This window comes from Dryas octopetala, chromosome 5, assembly GCF_963921425.1.
Source record: "Dryas octopetala chromosome 5, drDryOcto1.1, whole genome shotgun sequence".
NCBI lineage: Eukaryota > Viridiplantae > Streptophyta > Magnoliopsida > Rosales > Rosaceae > Dryas > Dryas octopetala.
In genome coordinates, this window is record NC_141370.1 from 22339245 (window position 1) to 22358449 (window position 19205).

At 36.5% G+C, this 19205-nt stretch overlaps 3 protein-coding genes and 1 pseudogene across 3 annotated transcripts; all 4 read right to left on the reverse strand.

Moving 5' to 3' along the window:
• Positions 1-2342: 2342 nt before the first annotated feature.
• LOC147285865 (F-box/kelch-repeat protein At3g23880-like) lies at positions 2343-4037 on the reverse strand. The gene has a single exon (XM_086244481.1). The coding sequence runs from the start codon at positions 3846-3848 to the stop codon at positions 2667-2669; it is 1182 nt and encodes a 393-aa protein (XP_086100607.1). The 5' UTR covers positions 3849-4037; the 3' UTR covers positions 2343-2666.
• Positions 4038-10579: 6542 nt separating this feature from the next.
• LOC147285866 (2-alkenal reductase (NADP(+)-dependent)-like) lies at positions 10580-13793 on the reverse strand. Its single transcript, XM_086243240.1, has 5 exons — positions 13387-13793; positions 12736-12913; positions 12319-12485; positions 11937-12019; positions 10580-11213 (listed from the first exon to the last, which is right to left on the reverse strand). The coding sequence occupies exons 1-5, from the start codon at positions 13621-13623 to the stop codon at positions 10841-10843; spliced, it is 1038 nt and encodes a 345-aa protein (XP_086099366.1). The 5' UTR covers positions 13624-13793; the 3' UTR covers positions 10580-10840.
• A 990-nt stretch (positions 13794-14783) lies between these two features.
• On the reverse strand, positions 14784-15825 carry LOC147285867 (probably inactive leucine-rich repeat receptor-like protein kinase At5g48380; annotated as a pseudogene).
• A 610-nt stretch (positions 15826-16435) lies between these two features.
• On the reverse strand, positions 16436-19120 carry LOC147285868 (polygalacturonase-like). The gene is made up of 4 exons (XM_086242934.1): positions 18671-19120; positions 17316-17605; positions 16970-17198; positions 16436-16654 (listed from the first exon to the last, which is right to left on the reverse strand). Exons 1-4 carry the CDS (start codon positions 19118-19120, stop codon positions 16436-16438), a joined length of 1188 nt encoding a protein of 395 aa, XP_086099060.1.
• Positions 19121-19205: the final 85 nt, after the last annotated feature.

A 19205-nucleotide genomic window follows, 5' to 3' on the forward strand; every position in this document is an offset into this window, starting at 1 on the left:
CCCTTGAGTTCAAAACCCATATTTTTTTTTTGTTTTGGTCGAAGTTCAAAACCCATATTGATATTCAGATATTGTGTTGCAAACCCCAAGTTTCACTCTTTCACTCATAGTTGATTGTGACTGTTTCTCTCAATTGGGAATTTGGGATTCTGTTTGATATATTATAATCTCATAGATGAAGATGATCATGATTGGGTAGTTTAGGTTAAATATGTGTCCATAATGTGGATGAATAAAGGGATTCAAATTAACATTTAGCAAGTAAGGATTCATCATGATCGAGCTCATATAAGGAGGAAACAAGGCTCCTATATGTTGTGTTACTCAATGATAGTCCCAAACAATAATATTAGTTCATCGATGTTTCCTCTTATTGACAACTACTTGTATATATATACAAAAATGCTCTAATACTAACTAGTTAGTAAGTTAATACAAAGCTAACCACTCTATTGGGCCCACCACACAATTTAATCTCAAAATTTGAACCGTCTATTTTTTAGGTTATACTTCAAAGATTATCTTTGTAAAAAATCTCCAAAATTGGAAGTTATTTAGTCATTTGATTATAACAACAACTATTTAAATCCTTTTATCAAAAACACTGATTGTATATTTATTTGATCTCAATTAGATGATCAAATGATTTCCGATTTAGTTGATTTTTTGCAACGATGATTTTTGAAGTATAGCCTAAATAATTGACGGTTCGGATTATGAGATTAGTTATGTGGTGGTCATAAAAGCATAGTTAGTTTCGTATTAATTTGCTAATTTGTTAGTTTTAGAGTACTCCTTATATATATATATTAGATATATAGCGTTTCTTTTATGTATTCTACGTATATTGTGCTATATATACTTCATTCAAAACCAAATTCCCTTCAACATTGAAGGATTTCATGGATTCAATCATCTATCAATAAAGATGTTTGTATTTGAGGTTCGAGAAGGACTTGCCTATCACGGAAATAAGAGATGTGGCATCCCTCCCTCTCATCTATGTCTTTGTCTCTCTCTCCCCCTCTCCTTCTCTCCAGCCCCTAGCTTTCTCTTTCTCTTTCTCTTAGTTATGTCTTTGTCTCTCTCTTGGGAGGGATGTCACGTCCCCTATCATAGGGACATGCAAGTTTTATTCTTGAAGTTGTATTGAAGGATTACGGTCTAAAAATCTCTAGGTGCAAATATTGGCCACCAGATTGCCCACCCGCAACTTTCAAAATTCAAACTGGAAAAGAAAAAAAAAATCAAAGAGTTTCAATTCAACTTTGAAAGTATTAATTCATCCACAAATTTCTCACGCGCCCAATCGTTCTAATTAACCCACAACCTCTTCTCCAGTCTTCTTCTATCCTTCACTAACACCACAAGTTCTAAGGTTTGCCAAAATAAAGAAGACATATTAGTACGTATTGTTCTTTACTTATTTTCTCTTGTTCTCTCTCTATAATTACAATACAATTTCATAATTAATATATACATATTTATGAGTTGAGATGACACCTTATGGAGATGGATCAAAGAGCTGATTGTTGAATGTTTGAGATGAAAAACCCAAAGAAACCCCGATGAAAAGAATTAACTTATTTATTCCCCTATGTGATATAACATGGCATCCTCTCCCTCTCTCTCATTGGCTTAATTTCTCTCTTCTCTCACTCTCTTTCTCTCTCTCTCTCTCTCTCTCTCTCTCTTAATTTCTCTTATCTCTTGTCTCTATCTCTCTTTTCAAGGGTGTCACATCACTACAACATGGGGATAGGTAAGTTTTTTCCAGCCCTCATTTACAAAAAAAAAAAAAAAAACAACCCTAGAGAAAAAGAATGTGCACGTATTGAAGATGGGAATAAACAATCCAATACTATGAATTACAACTATTGGATTAGTAATGGGTAAGATGCATGGTCTTTCAATAAAAATAATTTTAATTTAATATTTTAAAGTGTATAGTCATTAACAAATTAAAAAGTGATGTGCACCAATTAATTTTGACACATGGGATTGAGGCACAAATTAAGCCACATCATTGAGGTACCAAATCTTTTCCATTTTTTATTCCAAATATTTAATACTCTGTTCAAGATTATCTTATGATCATAGAAAGAGGTAATAATATATGTCGACACTCTAGAGTGATAAGTATTATTACAAAATTAGGCTAATAGCCTATTTAGATTGTGCAATGATTGAAGTTTTCCTTCAAAATATTTTACATTAAACTTAAATTAAGTGTCAAAAGATTTGAAGGCAACGGAATATCTAATATTCTAATTAAAAGAAAAACATTTTGGCATTATTTGAGAAGAGATAAGAACAAATCGCCACACTTTTGGACAAAATTCATTAACACTTTGCTTTCGTTTGATTTGTAGTTACCGATTTAATTACATAGAAGCTAGAAATTACAAATCTTCAAATTAAGGTTGTTATATGTGAATCTTTGACTCTCATTAACAAACAAGCAAAGAAACAAACAAAACCCACCTAAAATAGAAACACATACTGCATGCGAAATGAAATTGATCGAACTCATGAGTAATTGTTGAACTGTGAAATCTAAAAGATATACATACATATATGTAACAATTGGTTGAGTAACTGTGCCTCATCGATCACCTTGATCTTCTTCTGTTGATTCTTGATCGATCTTTTATTCGTCTTGCGCTTTACTCGATCAGTATTGATGACTTGATGTTGGGTGAAACTAGAGTCTCCAGGTATAAAGCCACATGGGAAGAGTCTATGTCCCCATTCAATATAGTTCGAAAATTTCTGTGTAACGGATTGTATATCACTAGCTTCCTTTGATGCAAGAGCATGAAAATTTCACCATTGTTTAAACTGCACAAAAGTGACATTAAGCCCATGTATTCAGAATCCATCTTCTGGGGAATGGTTGTGAATATGGTCCAAGATGCCTTCAAGCCGTACTCCTTCATAACCCAAACTTGATAATCAGAGCCATGGGGACTGTGAAGCATACTCAGGCATCCTCCCAAAACCCCCAATCCATAGAATGAGAAGTTCTTGTCACCATCACCTGGCAGTTCCACTTCTCGGTATGTCTCCTCCGTCAGATCAAAAGAAACGACTACGAAAGGCCTCTGATCATCATGATCAGCAGAACTAGTAGTTGTCTTTCCACGACGGACTGCCCAGTGGAGAGCCCCATTCAAAAGGGTACCCACCACGTTAAACAGGAAATAAAAAGGGAGGCTTTTGCTTCTTCTCCATGTATTGGTCTTCAAAGTAAAGATGTCAATTTCGGTGAGGAAATTGCCATTTTTACTGGAAGAAGTGGCCCTTACTATTTTACAGTCATCGATGCATGAATCGTAACCAAAACCATAAAAGTAGTCCTTGCCCTGAGTGAAGCTGAGGCTGGGTACTTGATGGACGTGCCTGGTAGATGGATTGTATGTGATTATTCGCTCCGAGTCAAGCACCAAACATAAGAGGCCATTGCAAGAACCAACAATCTTGATGTCTTTAACTGGCGGGCTCACCGCCACAGGGTAGTCAAGCGCCTCCACAACAGTTGTGCCTTGTGCTTCTGCATCTGCCACCGCCGTTGCATTCATAGTATTGACTTGTACGTGTACGGACTGCAGGAGGGGTAAAGATGAGATGAGCACATGATGGTGATGATGATGATGATGAGGATCTTGTTTGGTGATGGATCGGTTGAGGTGTGACTTAACGAACTTTGAGTCGGAAATGAGAGCAAGCCATGACTTGGATACGCATCTGAAACGGAGCAGCGACTTCACTGGCAGTTGCAACAGAATTTCCTCTACGATCTCCAAAGGAAGGAGTCGATGATGGTGATTCGGAAATGAGCTTTCCATTCTACGTAATAGTAAATATTTGTGTGTGTACGTAATTGCACTGCACTCCGTAAATATGTTGTATATAGTGGTTTAGATGGATGGATCGATCAGGATGGGCTAGCTACAAATAATATTAGAGATTAGAGATTGGCTCTCGATCAAAACAAATCATACCAATTAAACATGGAAATGATCGAAGAGGGTGGGTAGTGGGTACGGAATCCAAAGGACGAATACATGCATATTTATAGTGGCGAAACAAAGGTAAATGTATGCCAACCTTTTTCTTGGTCTGATAAAATATGCCAACTACCTATTACTTTGTCAAATAAAAAAAAGACAACTAGACACTACTAGTTGTCCACTTGTGCTACGTCTATCCACACCAAACAAAGTTATAACTTGTCTCCATCCATTGCATCGCATGACTCACTCATGCATAACAGCCTTGAGAGTTGAGAGTGATCAGGATAAATTAATTACCTATAGTATAAATAATTAAGTTAACTAGATCATATAATATTAATATATATATATATATATACAGATCGAGAGTCTAGAATAAATAGTATAAAAAGACTAATATGCATAGATATATGGAAATTATTAATAATACTTAACATCAAGTATGATAACCTCCTGACAGCCATGCACCAGCAAACTCATGAGTGTCTAATATACATCGATATTCATGGGATTAAGTAATCTAACGATCACATGCTGTGGGCCAGTGGGCCTGACCCCCTGATCAGGAGATGGAAATGGGTTAACCGCAAAGCAAATAGCAAACAGCAAATTAATTGATGAGACTTGAGAGCGAGATATAATTAATCATGCATCGGTATCTAAATTACTGTAGTAGCTAGACACATGCAATATTTGATGGAATGAATATAATAATATTATTCCAAGAAAAAAATATAATTACTACTTAATGATACATAGCGTAGCACGCTTTCACTTTATATACCTCGACACGTACACTTAGATTAAGAATTTAAGAGCAGCTTCAATTATCAAAGTGGCGAAGAAGACCTCTTCTTTTTTTTTGGCCAAGTAAGACCTCTTCAATTTTCAACCAATCAACATACCGAAATTGTTTTTGTACTGTCAAGGTGGGCATGACCGGGACCTCCTCGATGCATCACCGACTACAGCTAGTGTAGTCTTAGTCTGTCATATACTCATATGTCACCTATTTAATACCACTTTACGACTTTACGTTCACGGATGTATGTGACACAGTGACAAGAAAGTCTTCTACCTTTTTTTGAAACAAAAAAACCTTTTTTGGGTATAAAAAGTCGTCTACATTTTCCCTCCATAATTAAAAAATAAATGTTATCATCTTCTTTAATCTATTTTTTTATTAATTTTTTATTATTATTTTCATTCTAAAGTATAAATTTATGATCAAAATCGTTCATTTTTTAAATTTAACTATAAAGATTATCTCTGCAAAAAAGTAATCAAATTAAAAATCGTTTGGTTATGTAACTGTGATCAAATAAATAGGTGGTTTTAGTAACAATTTGATTCACCTTTTGTTTATTTTGTAATAATTTTATAACTAAACGATTTCTGATTTAGTTAATTTTTTGTAGAGATAATTTTCAAATAACTATCTAAAAAATGAACGGTTTTTATCATGAAAATACATTATGGAATGAGAGTAATAAAAGAGGAGAGCAGTTTTGCTCACCTCCTTTAACTAGGGTATATGCTCACCTCCCTTCTTAAATCATGACATATGTTTTAAAAATTAACTATGAATTAACATATTATATATATATATATTTTTTTACACAAATTTCTCTCTCTCTCTCTCCGACTCACCTTTCTCCTTTCGCTTCTCTCATCTCTCTCGATCTCCCTTGCCGCCGCCACCCTCCAAAACCCAGCCCCTCTCACCTCTCTCCATTTATCTCTCTGCCTCAAGCAACCACCTCTAGCATCTGTCTTTTCGTCTATGGGCCCAAAGCAAATGAATGGCCCAGACAAGACTCATTGCATTCAGGCAATCTATGCCACATTATTCTAATTTCTTTAATTTAGCAAAATGGGAAAGAAAATTAAATTTGTACATAGTCATCTTTACACAGGACCACAACAATCAGAGATATTCGCTTGTCCAATTTTATAAATAAAAAAATATGGGCAAATTTCACAAAAGTACCTCAACTAACCACCCTAATTCACTTGAGTACCTCAATTAAAAAAAGTTGCTCATAGGTACCTCAATTACTGATTTTGCACACCCAGGTACCTTCGTCAACTTTTCCGTTTAAGGACCGTTAACTGCCTACGTGGCGTGCTGATATGGTTTTAAAAAAATGCCACGTGGACAAAAAATAATAAAAAATTAAATAAACTTTAAAAAATGAAATAATTATTTTAAAAAACTAAAAAAATTAAAAACATAATAATTAAATTAAAAAAACAAAAAAAACAAAAAAAACAAAGAAAAAGTGGAGCACTGTTGCAGCATCCCTCCCCCCGCCTCCCACCCCTCCCTCCAAGACCCTCCGACCCCAACCACCCACCCTTCCGACCCCAGCCACCTTGTCGCCGACCCCAGCCACCCACCCTCTCTCTCTCTCTCTCTCTCCGAAACCCCAGCCCCGAGCCTTCCTCCCCTGCGTCGGCCACCCAATTCAGTGACCCACCATCAGACAAAAAGATAGGCAAGGCTGGGCGCTGCTGGGTGTGGCAAAGCTGGGAGCGACTGGGCGTGGCAAGGTTCGGCGTGGCTTGTCGGGGCAAGGTTGGGCGCGGCTTGTCGGGGCAAGGCGGGGCGCGGCGAGCAGATCTGAGCAAGGCGGGGCTGGGGCTGGGGCTGGGGCTTAGTGAGGGGGCTGGTGGGAAAGGGAAGGGGAGGGGTGAAGCTGGTGGCTGTAGAGGGGGAGGGAGGTGGGTGGGTTGGGTGGCCGACGGGGGGAGGCGGAGGGAGAAGGGATCGGGGATGCGAGGTTGCTGGGTTGCTGGGTTTTTTTTTTTTTTTTTTAAGTTTTTTAAATAATTATTTCATTTTTAAAATTTTTTATTATTTTTTTGTCCACGTGGCATTTTTTAAAAACCATATCAGCACGCCACGTAGGCAGTTAACGGTCCTTAAACGGAAAAGTTGACAGAGGTACCTGGGTGTGCAAAATCAGTAATTGAGGTACCTATGAGCAACTTTTTTTAATTGGAGTACTCAAGTGAATTAGGGTGGTTAGTTGAGGTACTTTTGTGTAATTTGTCCAAAAAATATTATCTTTGCCTATCAAATCTCATGGATCAAGAATCACAGACAAAGTGGGAAGGCAAAGTTTGTGTAAGGCTTACAAAGGCCACATCAGACTAAATATGGCCTCTGTTCAAAGACTTCTTCAACTTCCACAAGTGGTTTCCAACCTTGCCACGTGTTACGGCATCCACGGAACCAACGGTGAGCCGGCTGCATCAGATACTGCTCTGAGTCCTCAATCCTATCCAATGGTGATGACACCCTCGCCAGCTGGTGCAAGGAAAGATTAATAGCCATTAATGATGGTGAACGTAGTTTGAGCTATGAGATCGTGGACATTAACATTGGATTCAAGTCATAGAGGTGAAAGGGGCTGGGTTTTGGGGGGTGGTGGCGGCAGGGGAAATCGAGAGAGATGAGAGAGGCGAGAGGAGGAGGTGAGTTGGGGAGAGAGAGAAAATGTGAGAGAGATAGTTTTGTGCAAAAAATAAAAATAAAAAAAATAATAAGTTAACTCAGGTTAATTTTTTAAATAGATGTCATGATTTGAAAAGCGAGGTGAGTATACACCCTAATTAAAGGGAATGAGTAAAACTTCTCTCATAAAAGAGAAGGTGGATAGCATTCTCCAATATTTTTCCAAAAGTGAGCAACTAATTCTTATATACAACATTTACAAATTTATTTATGAGGAGCTTCCATTAAGGGATTTTTAAATAAATTTATTACGGGATTTTTTGTGGGTTTTATTCTAAATTATATTTCAATAATATAAAATTTTAACATTTTAAGTCATTATTCAAAGATTATACATACAAAAATTAGATTTCGAAAACCATTTAATTGTTTGATTAAATTGTCATTATTTTTAAATATTTGTTGAAAGCAATATATTTGTTTAATTATTTCAACAAAATCAAACTTTTTAATGGTTTATGATTTGTTTAATTTTTTATAGAAATGATATTCGAATAGAAATTTAAAATATCAACAATTCAGTTAGTTAAAATACAATATAAAATTAGTGGCAAAATATATATATAATTAAAAGGGTAAATAATCTTATTTTTAATAAAAAGTCAACGTGATTATAGGTAGAAAAGTGTGTTTGAAAGTACTTTGTACGGGTTAACATAAAAAAAGGTCTAGTTTGTACGAAACGGAATCCACTTTCTTTGTTGAGTCCATTAATTATAAGGTACTGACAACATTTTTTATTAACCAAACACACCCAATGCCTCATTCTTACTTTGCAGGTCACATCCTACAAAAACTCAACGGCATATTCTTCTTTTGTGGGCCACATGCTTCAAATTCACTAGATCTTCATGCCACGTAATCACCAAAATAGACACAGAAAAAACCAAAATACCAACCATATCCTTACAACTGCAACGGGTCAAAAAAATTAATAAAAAGCTAACAAATGGATAGTGTCTGATACTGATTTGTTGGTTAGAAAAGATATAACTTTTATATAAGGTTGTTGGCCAAGATATTTTAGAATAAAGGATTAGAAGCGTTCTTTTTTTTTTTTTCATTGAAATATGGTTTTTATTTATGAAAACCATAAAATGACAATGTATGTTTACTATACCAAAGCACAAAATGACAATAATTCCTCAAAGATTTCAGTTTAGTAAGCAACCATATGAAAGTTTCTGCAGTTTCAGTTCACTTGCAGTTTCAGAAACTGCAGAAAGTTCACTTGTAATTCCAGAAACTGCAGTTTCAGTTCACTGTAAACTGCATAAACTGCAGTTTTTTATGCAGTTTCAGTTCACTTGCAGTTTCAGAAACTGCAGAAAGTTCACTTGTAATTCCAGAAACTGCAGTTTCAGTTCACTGTAAACTGCATAAACTATAGTTTTTTATGCAGTTTCAGAAACTGCAGAAAATGCAAAAAATTGCAGTTTGACTTAAAATGGCATAAATGCATAAAGAGAGAAGATGAACGTGAAGAGAGAAGAAAGAGAAAGACAAAAAGGAAATAAAATGACAATTGACCAGATTTCAAGATAAGCCAACTAGCTGCAACTTACCTTGTTATTAAAAAAAACTAATTGGTGCACTAGAGAGTAAAAACAATAAGTAAAAGGTACCTTAGAGTAATTAATTCTTCTTTGTTTATGACTTTACGTCCATATTCCCATTTGTTTATATTATCACTGAGGTGATAAATACAATTTTAATCAACAACAAATGGGATGTTTACCATGCATGCTATATATGATGCAGAATGGAGTCTGTGTCAAAACTCAAAAGTGTACGTACTACTCTACTGGGGGGCTGGTGCATGTACGTACGAAATCAAATTATTGGTCCAAGTTGCAGTGCCTTCGTTTGTTAAAATGATTACCATATATATATGTCGGTTCACGAGAATTAGTCTCAACTAGAATTAACAAAAAGATCAAATTAAAAGTCAGCCATATATAGCTTATTGTAGTAGTTATAAAGGAGGAGGAGATGGAAACAAAGTGTAAAAGTGTTTGAATATAAGCGCAAACATTGAATGAATATTAATTAGATTTAGATTGATTGACTTTAACTTATTGACTTGGGTATTTTCCTCTAAAAACAAAGTGGATGATGATCGAGCTAGGTTAGTTTTTTGGTTGAAAGTTGACAAATCCCGGCCGTACATCGGAAATAGTCTCCATGAATTACATGGGTCAGCGGCCAGCAATTCATCCGTATATTGCAACTTGCAAGTAACTAAATAAATAAAAGATTTCGACCAAAAAAATAAATAAATAAAAGATGATGATATGTACGTTTGCTTCGGTCAAACAAGATGATATGTACGTAACTGAGCACAAAATAGTACAAGATAAGTGTTATTGAATGCTTCAAGTCTTCCACACTCAAATAAATAAATATACATTATGAATAATTGACTTCAACTTAATACCTGTATATTTTGTTTTTTAACTTATAGTTGCATCTATATTATTAATTAAGTAAACTCCAACTAATTCTTATTTAAATATGAACAAGAGGGCAGATAATCTACAATAATTTATCATACCAAATTTACTTACTATTTTTATTTAGCATTAAATATCAAAAGATACCATAATTGTTTTTTTTGTCTAAACAACTTGTTTAAATTTGAATTGGTTCTTCAGATGGAGTTTGGGGATGATTGATTGATTGGGAGTTAAGATCAAGCAGATTATTTGAAGTGTCACATAAATCAATGGAAAATTCTACAATGTAAGCATCACATAATTTACACATACTTTTTTTCTTCTTCTTTGTTATGAAATACTTCTCAACAAGCCCAAAGGGAGAACAACATGGGCCAGAGCAGAACGACCAAGGCCATAAGCCAAGAAAAAGCCCAAAGAAGAAAGCCCCAATCAAACATTCATACTAATGCGGAGAGCTCTTGAATTAAAATTTTACATATCATAAAAAATGCAACCTCAGCTTTACTTTCTCTTTGTAGCTCCAAGTCCTCCAACAATAAAAGAAAGAAATTAAAAATAAGAGATATAAAGAGAAACATCCAATGTGATATAAACTTTCTTGCATAACATTACGTTGTAAAATTCACTAATGCAGACATCAGATAGTTTATTTGCTGTTTTATGTACCTGGAGTAAGCACGAATTCCCCACAAGTAAAATCAGTCTGTTTAAAACCCCCACAAACCAACCTAAATTACATCATTGACCAACACAAGACACTGAAAATTTAGTACCAGACAGCAAAACGGACATATAACACAGGCACAACAAGATATACAAGTAAAGGCCAACTCATTGCTAGGATTCTAGGAAACTACAACTACTTGTTTTCCAACATTGCGACCACTAAAAAGTCCTACCAGTGCTGCTGGTCCATTCTCAAGGCCTTTAGCAACGTCTTCCAAATATACCACTCTTCCCTCTCTTATGTGAGGCAGAATATAGTCCAAGTAATTGGGATAGAGGTGAATGTAATCACGAACTGTAAATCCTTGCATATGAATCCTCTTATATATGAGACACATCAAATTTGTCACACCTTCAGGATGATCAAGATTATACTGTGAAATCATTCCACATACTGCAATGCGGCCATGGACCCTCATGTTAAGGAGGACTGCATCAAGCATTGTGCCCCCAACATTCTCAAAGTATATGTCAATGCCTTCTGGAAAGTACCTGATGCAAGTAAGTGTGAGTTTCATTGCTCAAAGTATATATATCTCTAAAACTGCTTGGTCTGATATGATGCAAACCACTGTCAATCAAACCATAGGTTGTTAAAGGCTACCCCTTGCAACTCTTATAATTTACACATGATAGTTTGATATTCAGTCTCATTAATTCTCACGAGACTCATTCGTTTTCTTCATTTTTATGTCATGATTATCTGATATGTCGGCCACCACATATCATATCTGCCTCCCAAAGTGTTGGGGGCATGATTAGACATGCATAAAATCAACAAAAAGAGAATATTTTCAGATGGCAAAGTTTCTGATATACCTAATGTCCAAAGGGAAGCCATCCACATTAACTCCATTGCCTGCACTATAAAGAATCCAGATGGCGAATTCTGTGCAACAACACCATGAAATGGCACAATGATTTCTAGATGATTAAAGATTTTACTGTCCTTAGCTAATTTCTCAATGCTTTTTTTATTTTTATAGCTAAACCTCAATGCATAGGCCTGGTTTATGCCCAACTTTTAAGTTGCATAGCCTATCTGCGAGTTACTTTTTGCATACATTTGCAAGATAGATGAAGCTCTATGTTATAGCTCCTCTCAAATTTGTGTGTTCATGGATGAAGCTGAAATTATACCCCTCACAGGACATAAATAATTAAATATGCATCAATCGATATTAAGGCTCCATTTAATGTGAACTGTGCACTGACCTTTTCAAAGCTGCATTCAAGTCATGCTCTTCCTTATAATTGAAAGCTTCGTCAAATTTAAGTCTATTCTTCAAAAGGTCAACCTAGAATAAAAATAATGCAGAAGAATATATATCAGTTTGTTGTAAACTTTAATAATCCAGACAGACGCACTCCACAATCCACATGCAACAAATCTTGAAGATGGCAAGTAAAGTGGAAAGAAAATGCCAACTAAAAGTATATACCCTTTCTTTACTTCCAACATATCCAACCATAACAACCCAAGAATGAAGAATTTGCACACAAAAAATGAAGAAAACTACAATACTCCAACATTGTCAAGCATATGTAACTAAACAATCATACTACAAATTGGGGGAAAAAAAAGCCAACTTTATACCTTTTCTTTACTTCCAGCACTTCCAACAACATAACAACCCATCAATTTTGCGAATTGTCCAACAAGCTGACCAACTGCACCAGATGCCGCTGAAATGAAGACATATTCTCCCTTCTTAGGAGAGCATACTTCATTGAATCCCGCATAGGCAGTCATACCGGGCATACCTATAGAATAAGGAAAAAAAGAAATGCATACAGATTTACAGGGAGCTTTCAGAGTAAAAGTAAAAGGACATGAGAAAGGCACACAGACTGTGCTAGTGGAGGAAATAGCTAGAAAAGAGATGCAAGCCACCATTGATTAAAGGGGCAATACAAGAAACCTACAATTGAGCAATGAGTATGAAGAACAATCTTTAATTTCCTTTCTAAACCCAGATCAATCGAAACATCATTGGCTAAGCAAACAACTTACCAAGAATACCAGTATAATAGGAAAGGGGTACATCAGCATGTTGGATCTTATGGAGGCTTTCTGGTACAGTGATTAGGCTGAAGTCTTCCCATTTGGTTGTCCCCCAGACTAAGTCACCTTCCTTAAAGTCCGGGTGCCCAGAATCCAAAACTTTAGCTACTCCATACCCACTCAGAGGCTACAATGTTTTCATCAAGATCGAATCGTTAACAACTACAGTCTCAATACTGTATACAACATCAACTTGACAGAGCATTGAAAGTATGTATGCACGATTTGGTCAACTATCTGACTAGCGCAAGAATTGAAGTCATGACCATTGTTTAAAAATTTCTAAGCAATTACGTATTAAAGTTGAGTGGTTTTGAAAGATGAGATAAGAAGGAAAGCCCATTTCAAGTATTTTAATTTTGTTGTCTGTTCTGTCATTTTGGGGCCAAGAACCAATTAATGTCCAACTTTAACAAAAAAAAATGGGATAAACGGTTCTTAATTGGGATGAAATTTCTGCTTTAGAAAACAAATTCTTCAACCCAAAAATTGAAAACCCATTTGGCATGTTAACGTTCTTGCGCATCTTCTTTTTCTGAGCAATGAAAGCCAAAGGGAGATTCAAAAGAGAAAGAAAAAGTGATAAGTGGTGTGTCTTACAGAGCCAGGGGAATAGGGTGTAAAATAAGATGAAGTTTCATCTCCGGGTTTTGTCATAAGGATGCGCATCACTGGATCACAGGACAAGAAGAGGTTCTTGACCAGCACGGAATTTGAAGCTTCTTCTGGAACCTTCAACTTGATGGTAGCAGCATCGCTAACGTACATGTCTGACTCTTTGGGAATGCCTTCCACATAGTTTTTGAATATCACTTGCTTGTTCTTCACTTCTGCCATTGCTTTACCTCTTCTACTACTGGAGACTGGACCTTTGTCTATTCTCCTCTGCTAAAACAAATTTCAGTTACACACTACACACTCTACAGTCTACAGTCTACACAAATATGATTTTTCATTAGGAAAAAGATAAAAAAAAGTAAAAGTCTTTCTCTCTTTTTTATTTTCTTCTTTTCTTTTTTTCTTCAGTGATATCAGCACTTACGTTTGTTTTTCTTCATCAGATCAGCGTTTAGGTTACACCTGTACGTTATGCACTGTTTACAATAATTCGGGAAGCAAGATAATTGGACGTGATTTTTGGGCATCAACTTGAAAACCACTCTCTAGCCCACCTTCACATAGCTTCAACCAGCCCACCTGGCCCATATGCAATTTCCTTGTTACCGTTGGAAGAAATATCAATAACCTTCCACCTTCAATGCCAGTGTCACGTGACCCTTAGTCCTTGTTGCATATTTGCATGTACAAAATTAGGGTCACGTTTATTAATATAGAATGAAAGAGAAAAAGAATCGGAGTGAGAAGGAATGGATGAGAGAAGGAATTGAAGTGGGAAGAAGTCATTCCCATTGTTTATTAAGCATTTTTAATAAAAATGAAAATGAAGTTGATTCTCACTTTTGTGTTTACTAATGATTATGAATCGGAATAAATACTTGTTAATTACTAAAAAAGTTGAGTGTAGTTAAAAAAAAATCTTGTGATTTATTTGACGTTGGGCTTAACTACCTTAATGGATGCTCCCCCCGTCTATTGGACATGTCCTTAAACTTGAAGAGGGCTAGCATAGGTCCCGGAATGTAGTTTGATTTATTGGCAGGGTTAACCGATCATTTAGCCACCAGCTCAAATTTTATGTGGTGGCCCTGGTGGGATATCAAAGCCATTTACAGTCCTCCATGACAATGTCTTCAAACTGCATGTATGTAATGTACGTCTGTGACTGTGTGACTGTGTATTTATATATATATCCAGTTAAAATGAAACAAATAAGTATGTATCAACAACACCAATTGTGATAACACAGATACTCATATTAACAATTTTTGTTATGATACTTTCATACCTACTACAAATCAACTTCTGAAACAGAATTCAACAATCATCATTTTTCTGTTTTGTGATTCTAAAGCTCAAGTTTCTCATCTCTACTATCGTTAGCTGCTTCTGGGCTGTATCAATAATCCAGAATCACGACCAAGGCCATATTTCTCCCCCGTAGTGTTTACCTTGTTTTGTATAGTTGAAGCATTGTTGGCCTCTGATATGGATATGGCTGCACAGCCTGCACACAGTCACATGCAACTTTAAGGAACTCAATGCATGATCTCATCATCAAATCCTTGCCCAATCAAATATTTATCACTGGCATCATTGAGAATAAAAGCTACTTGAAACTTGACTAATCCATTCAACCAAAGTCTTGTGCAGACTGTTACAAGAACTAGTGATAGGTTCCTTTGGGTACACATCCTTCTTCACAAAATCTGAGTCCCAGACCCCGCTATTAATTAACAAACAACCCTGAATCTGTGTCATTTGGGTACACAAACATTACTCCTCCACGATTTTATATGATTGTGTCTCCAAAGTTTGATATATTGGGTTCAAATTAAATAACGATAAAGTAAGATACAGTTTGAGCTTATATATGTTACGGTGGACTATTCGGAAGTTGCTCTTGTGGTGGAGCCATGCCAAGCCTCAGAGGCCATTCCAACATCTTAGTATCCCCATCACCCTCCTCTACAAGGTGTAACCAATAATAAAGGCTCCCATTTGACATGTATTTTTATACCAGAAGCTTCTCATTGTTTTCTATATATGCAGAATCCCAGCAGGGGAATTAAGTTTTGATGCCTCAATCTACTTAGAGCCAATAGCTCAGATATGAATTGTTTCTCAGATTGTTCAGAGTCGCATAACCGGCCTCTTAACCGCAAGAGACCAACCATTTGATAGTGTTGCCTTGTACATACTTCCCATCTTTCCCAATCCAATCACATTGTCCTCACTCCTCACTGAAATTGTCAGTTGCTTTACTCAGTTCTGTAAAATTCATTTTGTTAACTGCATGTTCTTTCAAACCTATGGATCTGTTGACCAAGTTACAAGACTTTCATTAATAAGATACAAATTACTGGTCCAAACTTTAAACTGGAACATAGGATCAAGACTAATAATTGAATGAACATTCATATCACCAGAAAGATTGAAATATTAATTCAGAAAATGAAATGAATATCTCTAAAGCAAAACTCAAGTCAGGGAAAGTAATCCAAAGGAAATTGACGTCTATGTATATGTGTTTGTAACTGCATGTGTAAAGGGAGAGAGAGAGAGAGAGAGAGAGAGAGAGAGAGAGAGAGAGAGAGAGCCTGTTTCTGTGCCAAAGTTGGAAAACAGAACACAAGAACACTTGTCAAACCAATACATTTAAGATTAATTTAGGCACCATATATAGCATATCGCTTACAACAGTAGTTGGTGATACAAAGTTACAAACACCTTACATATATGATATATCCACCAAGGGGATTGGACAACTTAGCTATGCGCCTATGCAGCTTAATTGCTGATTGCAGGGCCAGGCTCTAAGGAAGCCCAATGGGCTGCCTACGCCACAGGCTCAAGAATGCAATTACTTTCTTAATTGATTCATTCACCTACTAATACTACACTAAAAATCTTCCTACCTATAATTTAGTATAATTCGATCTCTTGTCCCATTTACTAGGTAGCTTGAGGACAGAAGTTTATATTTCCTTCCTTGTATGCTTAATGGGATTGAGACCCCGTAGATCGGTAGCTACAAACAACTTGAAGGCTGAACCATACCCGCGGCTGTTCCATCAGCATGGCTGCATGAAGCTTCAGCTACTTGGTTCTTGTAGCTTAGCTTCACATCCTGCAATTTGATCCTGCTACATGGGTACTTGGAGCTACAATCGAATTTTACTGCAACTTCAGTTGCCGATGTTCCGTGGACATCTTGGTACGTCACATCACTAATTTTAACTCCAGAAACCTGTTTAAAACAATTGACAAAGGAAAAAAGAAATACAGATCAGTAAGAATGCAACATTTTTATGTCACCAAGTATTGTAGCATGTTTGACTTCAGCCTAAAACATGAATTGGGATTTTATGTTGAGAAGGATAATGGTTTTTTCTTGCTTAGCATGTGGTTCTTGGCATAGCCCATAAAGGTCATTTTTTTTTGTTTCCACTCTTGTATGTGGAAGCCCATGAATCTTTTGATAGGTTTCAAAATTGAACATTGTATATGCCAATATTTTTGTCAAAAAATTAGACTGCACATTGTTGATATCTTAATTAATTACCTGACCAGGGCAACCTTTGTTGTTGGGACAGTAATTTTGATCAATAACGATGGGATTTTGGACATTGATCATTGTAGCATGTTGGAAAAGAATGTTTCTAGCAAACCCAGTGCTGGGCCTTCCCCACGACTTGATTCTGAGACCATTTTGAGTGCCAGTGAATGTAGCTGTTTTAACTGTAACATTTTGCACACCAGCCTCCTGTGGGTCCTTGCCTAAACTCCCAATGCTGCACCACCAACCAATCAATGCTAAATTTAGAAGCACATCCAACGAAAATTAATGTACCCAAATATTCTATAAACGAATCTAAATAACTTGAATATTCATGTACTTAATTATGTACCTGATTCCATGGCCGGGTCCACATGCAACGTTTTCAATCCACAAATTAGTGGTGCCAGGGCCAATTGAGACACAATCGTCACCGGTTGCAATCTTAGAGTTGAGGATGGTGACGCCGGTTGACATTTGGACGTGGATGCCGTCGGTGTTGGGGCTATTGCCGGAGGCAGAAACCTTGACACCTTGCATTTTCACATTGTGGCAGCCGTTAAAGACTATGTGGTACATTTGGCTGTTTAGGGATACCAATCCGCTCACCACAATGTTGTTCGAGTTGGAAAAACCTAGTGTCTGCACGCACATATATACACAATAAATTAGACGTACACAACATATTGTGGGATATGTATATATATCATGTGCAATATGTATTTAGTAAAGTTTGTGGAATAATTTGAACTTAAATATAATTAAATCCGGAATGGAAGCAATTAATTAATTAGAAAAGGGTATGTATGTTGACCTTTAGAATTCTCAGTAGCTAATATTATATACAAGGCTATAAGCTAGCTACACATGTATTTGTGACATTATTTATCAATTAATTAATAAATTAATGTTTCTTGTTCTGTGAGATAATTCAGTGATGATCAGAAGACATTGTGTCTGAGTGATGGAGGGGAAAGAATGCAAATGCACATGCGATTACTGTATAGTGTATATTAGTCCAGTCTCTAGAGGGTATATATATATATATATATATGCTTACATTAATTAATGCATGGTTTATGGCTTTATATATGCAACTTCCCCGGAATTTTGGCTGGTCCTGAGATTACCATATCATGTGGTCCATCAGACCATCAGAATTAAGCAGTTGATCTAAATTAAGTCTAAACTCGATCACAAGCTAGCTATTGGCCTCCAAAAGTAGAATCAATATGGCTGAATGATCGATCTTGGTTGATCATTAAAGCCCTCACCCAATTCATGTGACTAATCAATGCTCTGAAACTAATGAATCATCAGTTACATGTCCATATCCCATTTCCAAGAAAATAATTAAACCACCCATAATTAATTAATTAATTAAATTGCTTCAGCTACTACGTACTTGCCAGAAAGTGAAGTAAAATGTGAGAGTAACCAATTAAAACTGACAAAAAATTAATATTGCCCTAATTAGCTAATCTCTTCCTCATCGATCTCAACGTTCAGTAGCAACTTTTTACTTAATGCGCGCAAGGCATTGAATAAATTAATAGCGCATATATGTATAGACTAATAATTGATTATATGAATCGATTCATATCTTGTATATGAAACTATGGATCGAAGAAAGGGACTGATGGCGATCACCATAAAATAAGGCAAGGACAATTAATTAAGTTGGAGAGAGAGAAGAATTCATGTTACCGTAGCTCCGGTGGGGCAACTCTTGGCTGAGGCCTTGCAAGCCCAGAGGGCAGTACCTTGGCCGTCAAGAGTTCCGCCAGAAATGGTGACCCCATTGACATGCTGGAAGAAGAGCCAGTTACCGACATTTCCAATGACTCGGTAATCCGATGGGGCCACGAGGGTGCCGGCGATGCGGAAGGTGGTGGCGGTGTTCTTGCATGGCCCACTGAACACCACATTGGCAAGCAAGAACCTTCCTGCGGGGACGTATATCACAGCGGGCCTCGCCGAGGCACACGCTTTGGTCCATGCCGAAAGAAATGCCTTGCTTGAGTCTGTCTTACCATCTGCTTTGGCTCCTAAACTCGTTACACTGTAAGTCACTGCAGTGCCCGTGGCTGACTCTAGCACCAACACAAACACAATTAGTGATAGAAAAAGAACGAGGCTAATTCTGGGATTTGCCATTTAATTTGCTGAGGATATGATGATAGAAAATGTGAGCGAGAGAGAGAGAGAGAGAGAGAGAGAAGTTGAGTTGATGGAAGGAGTG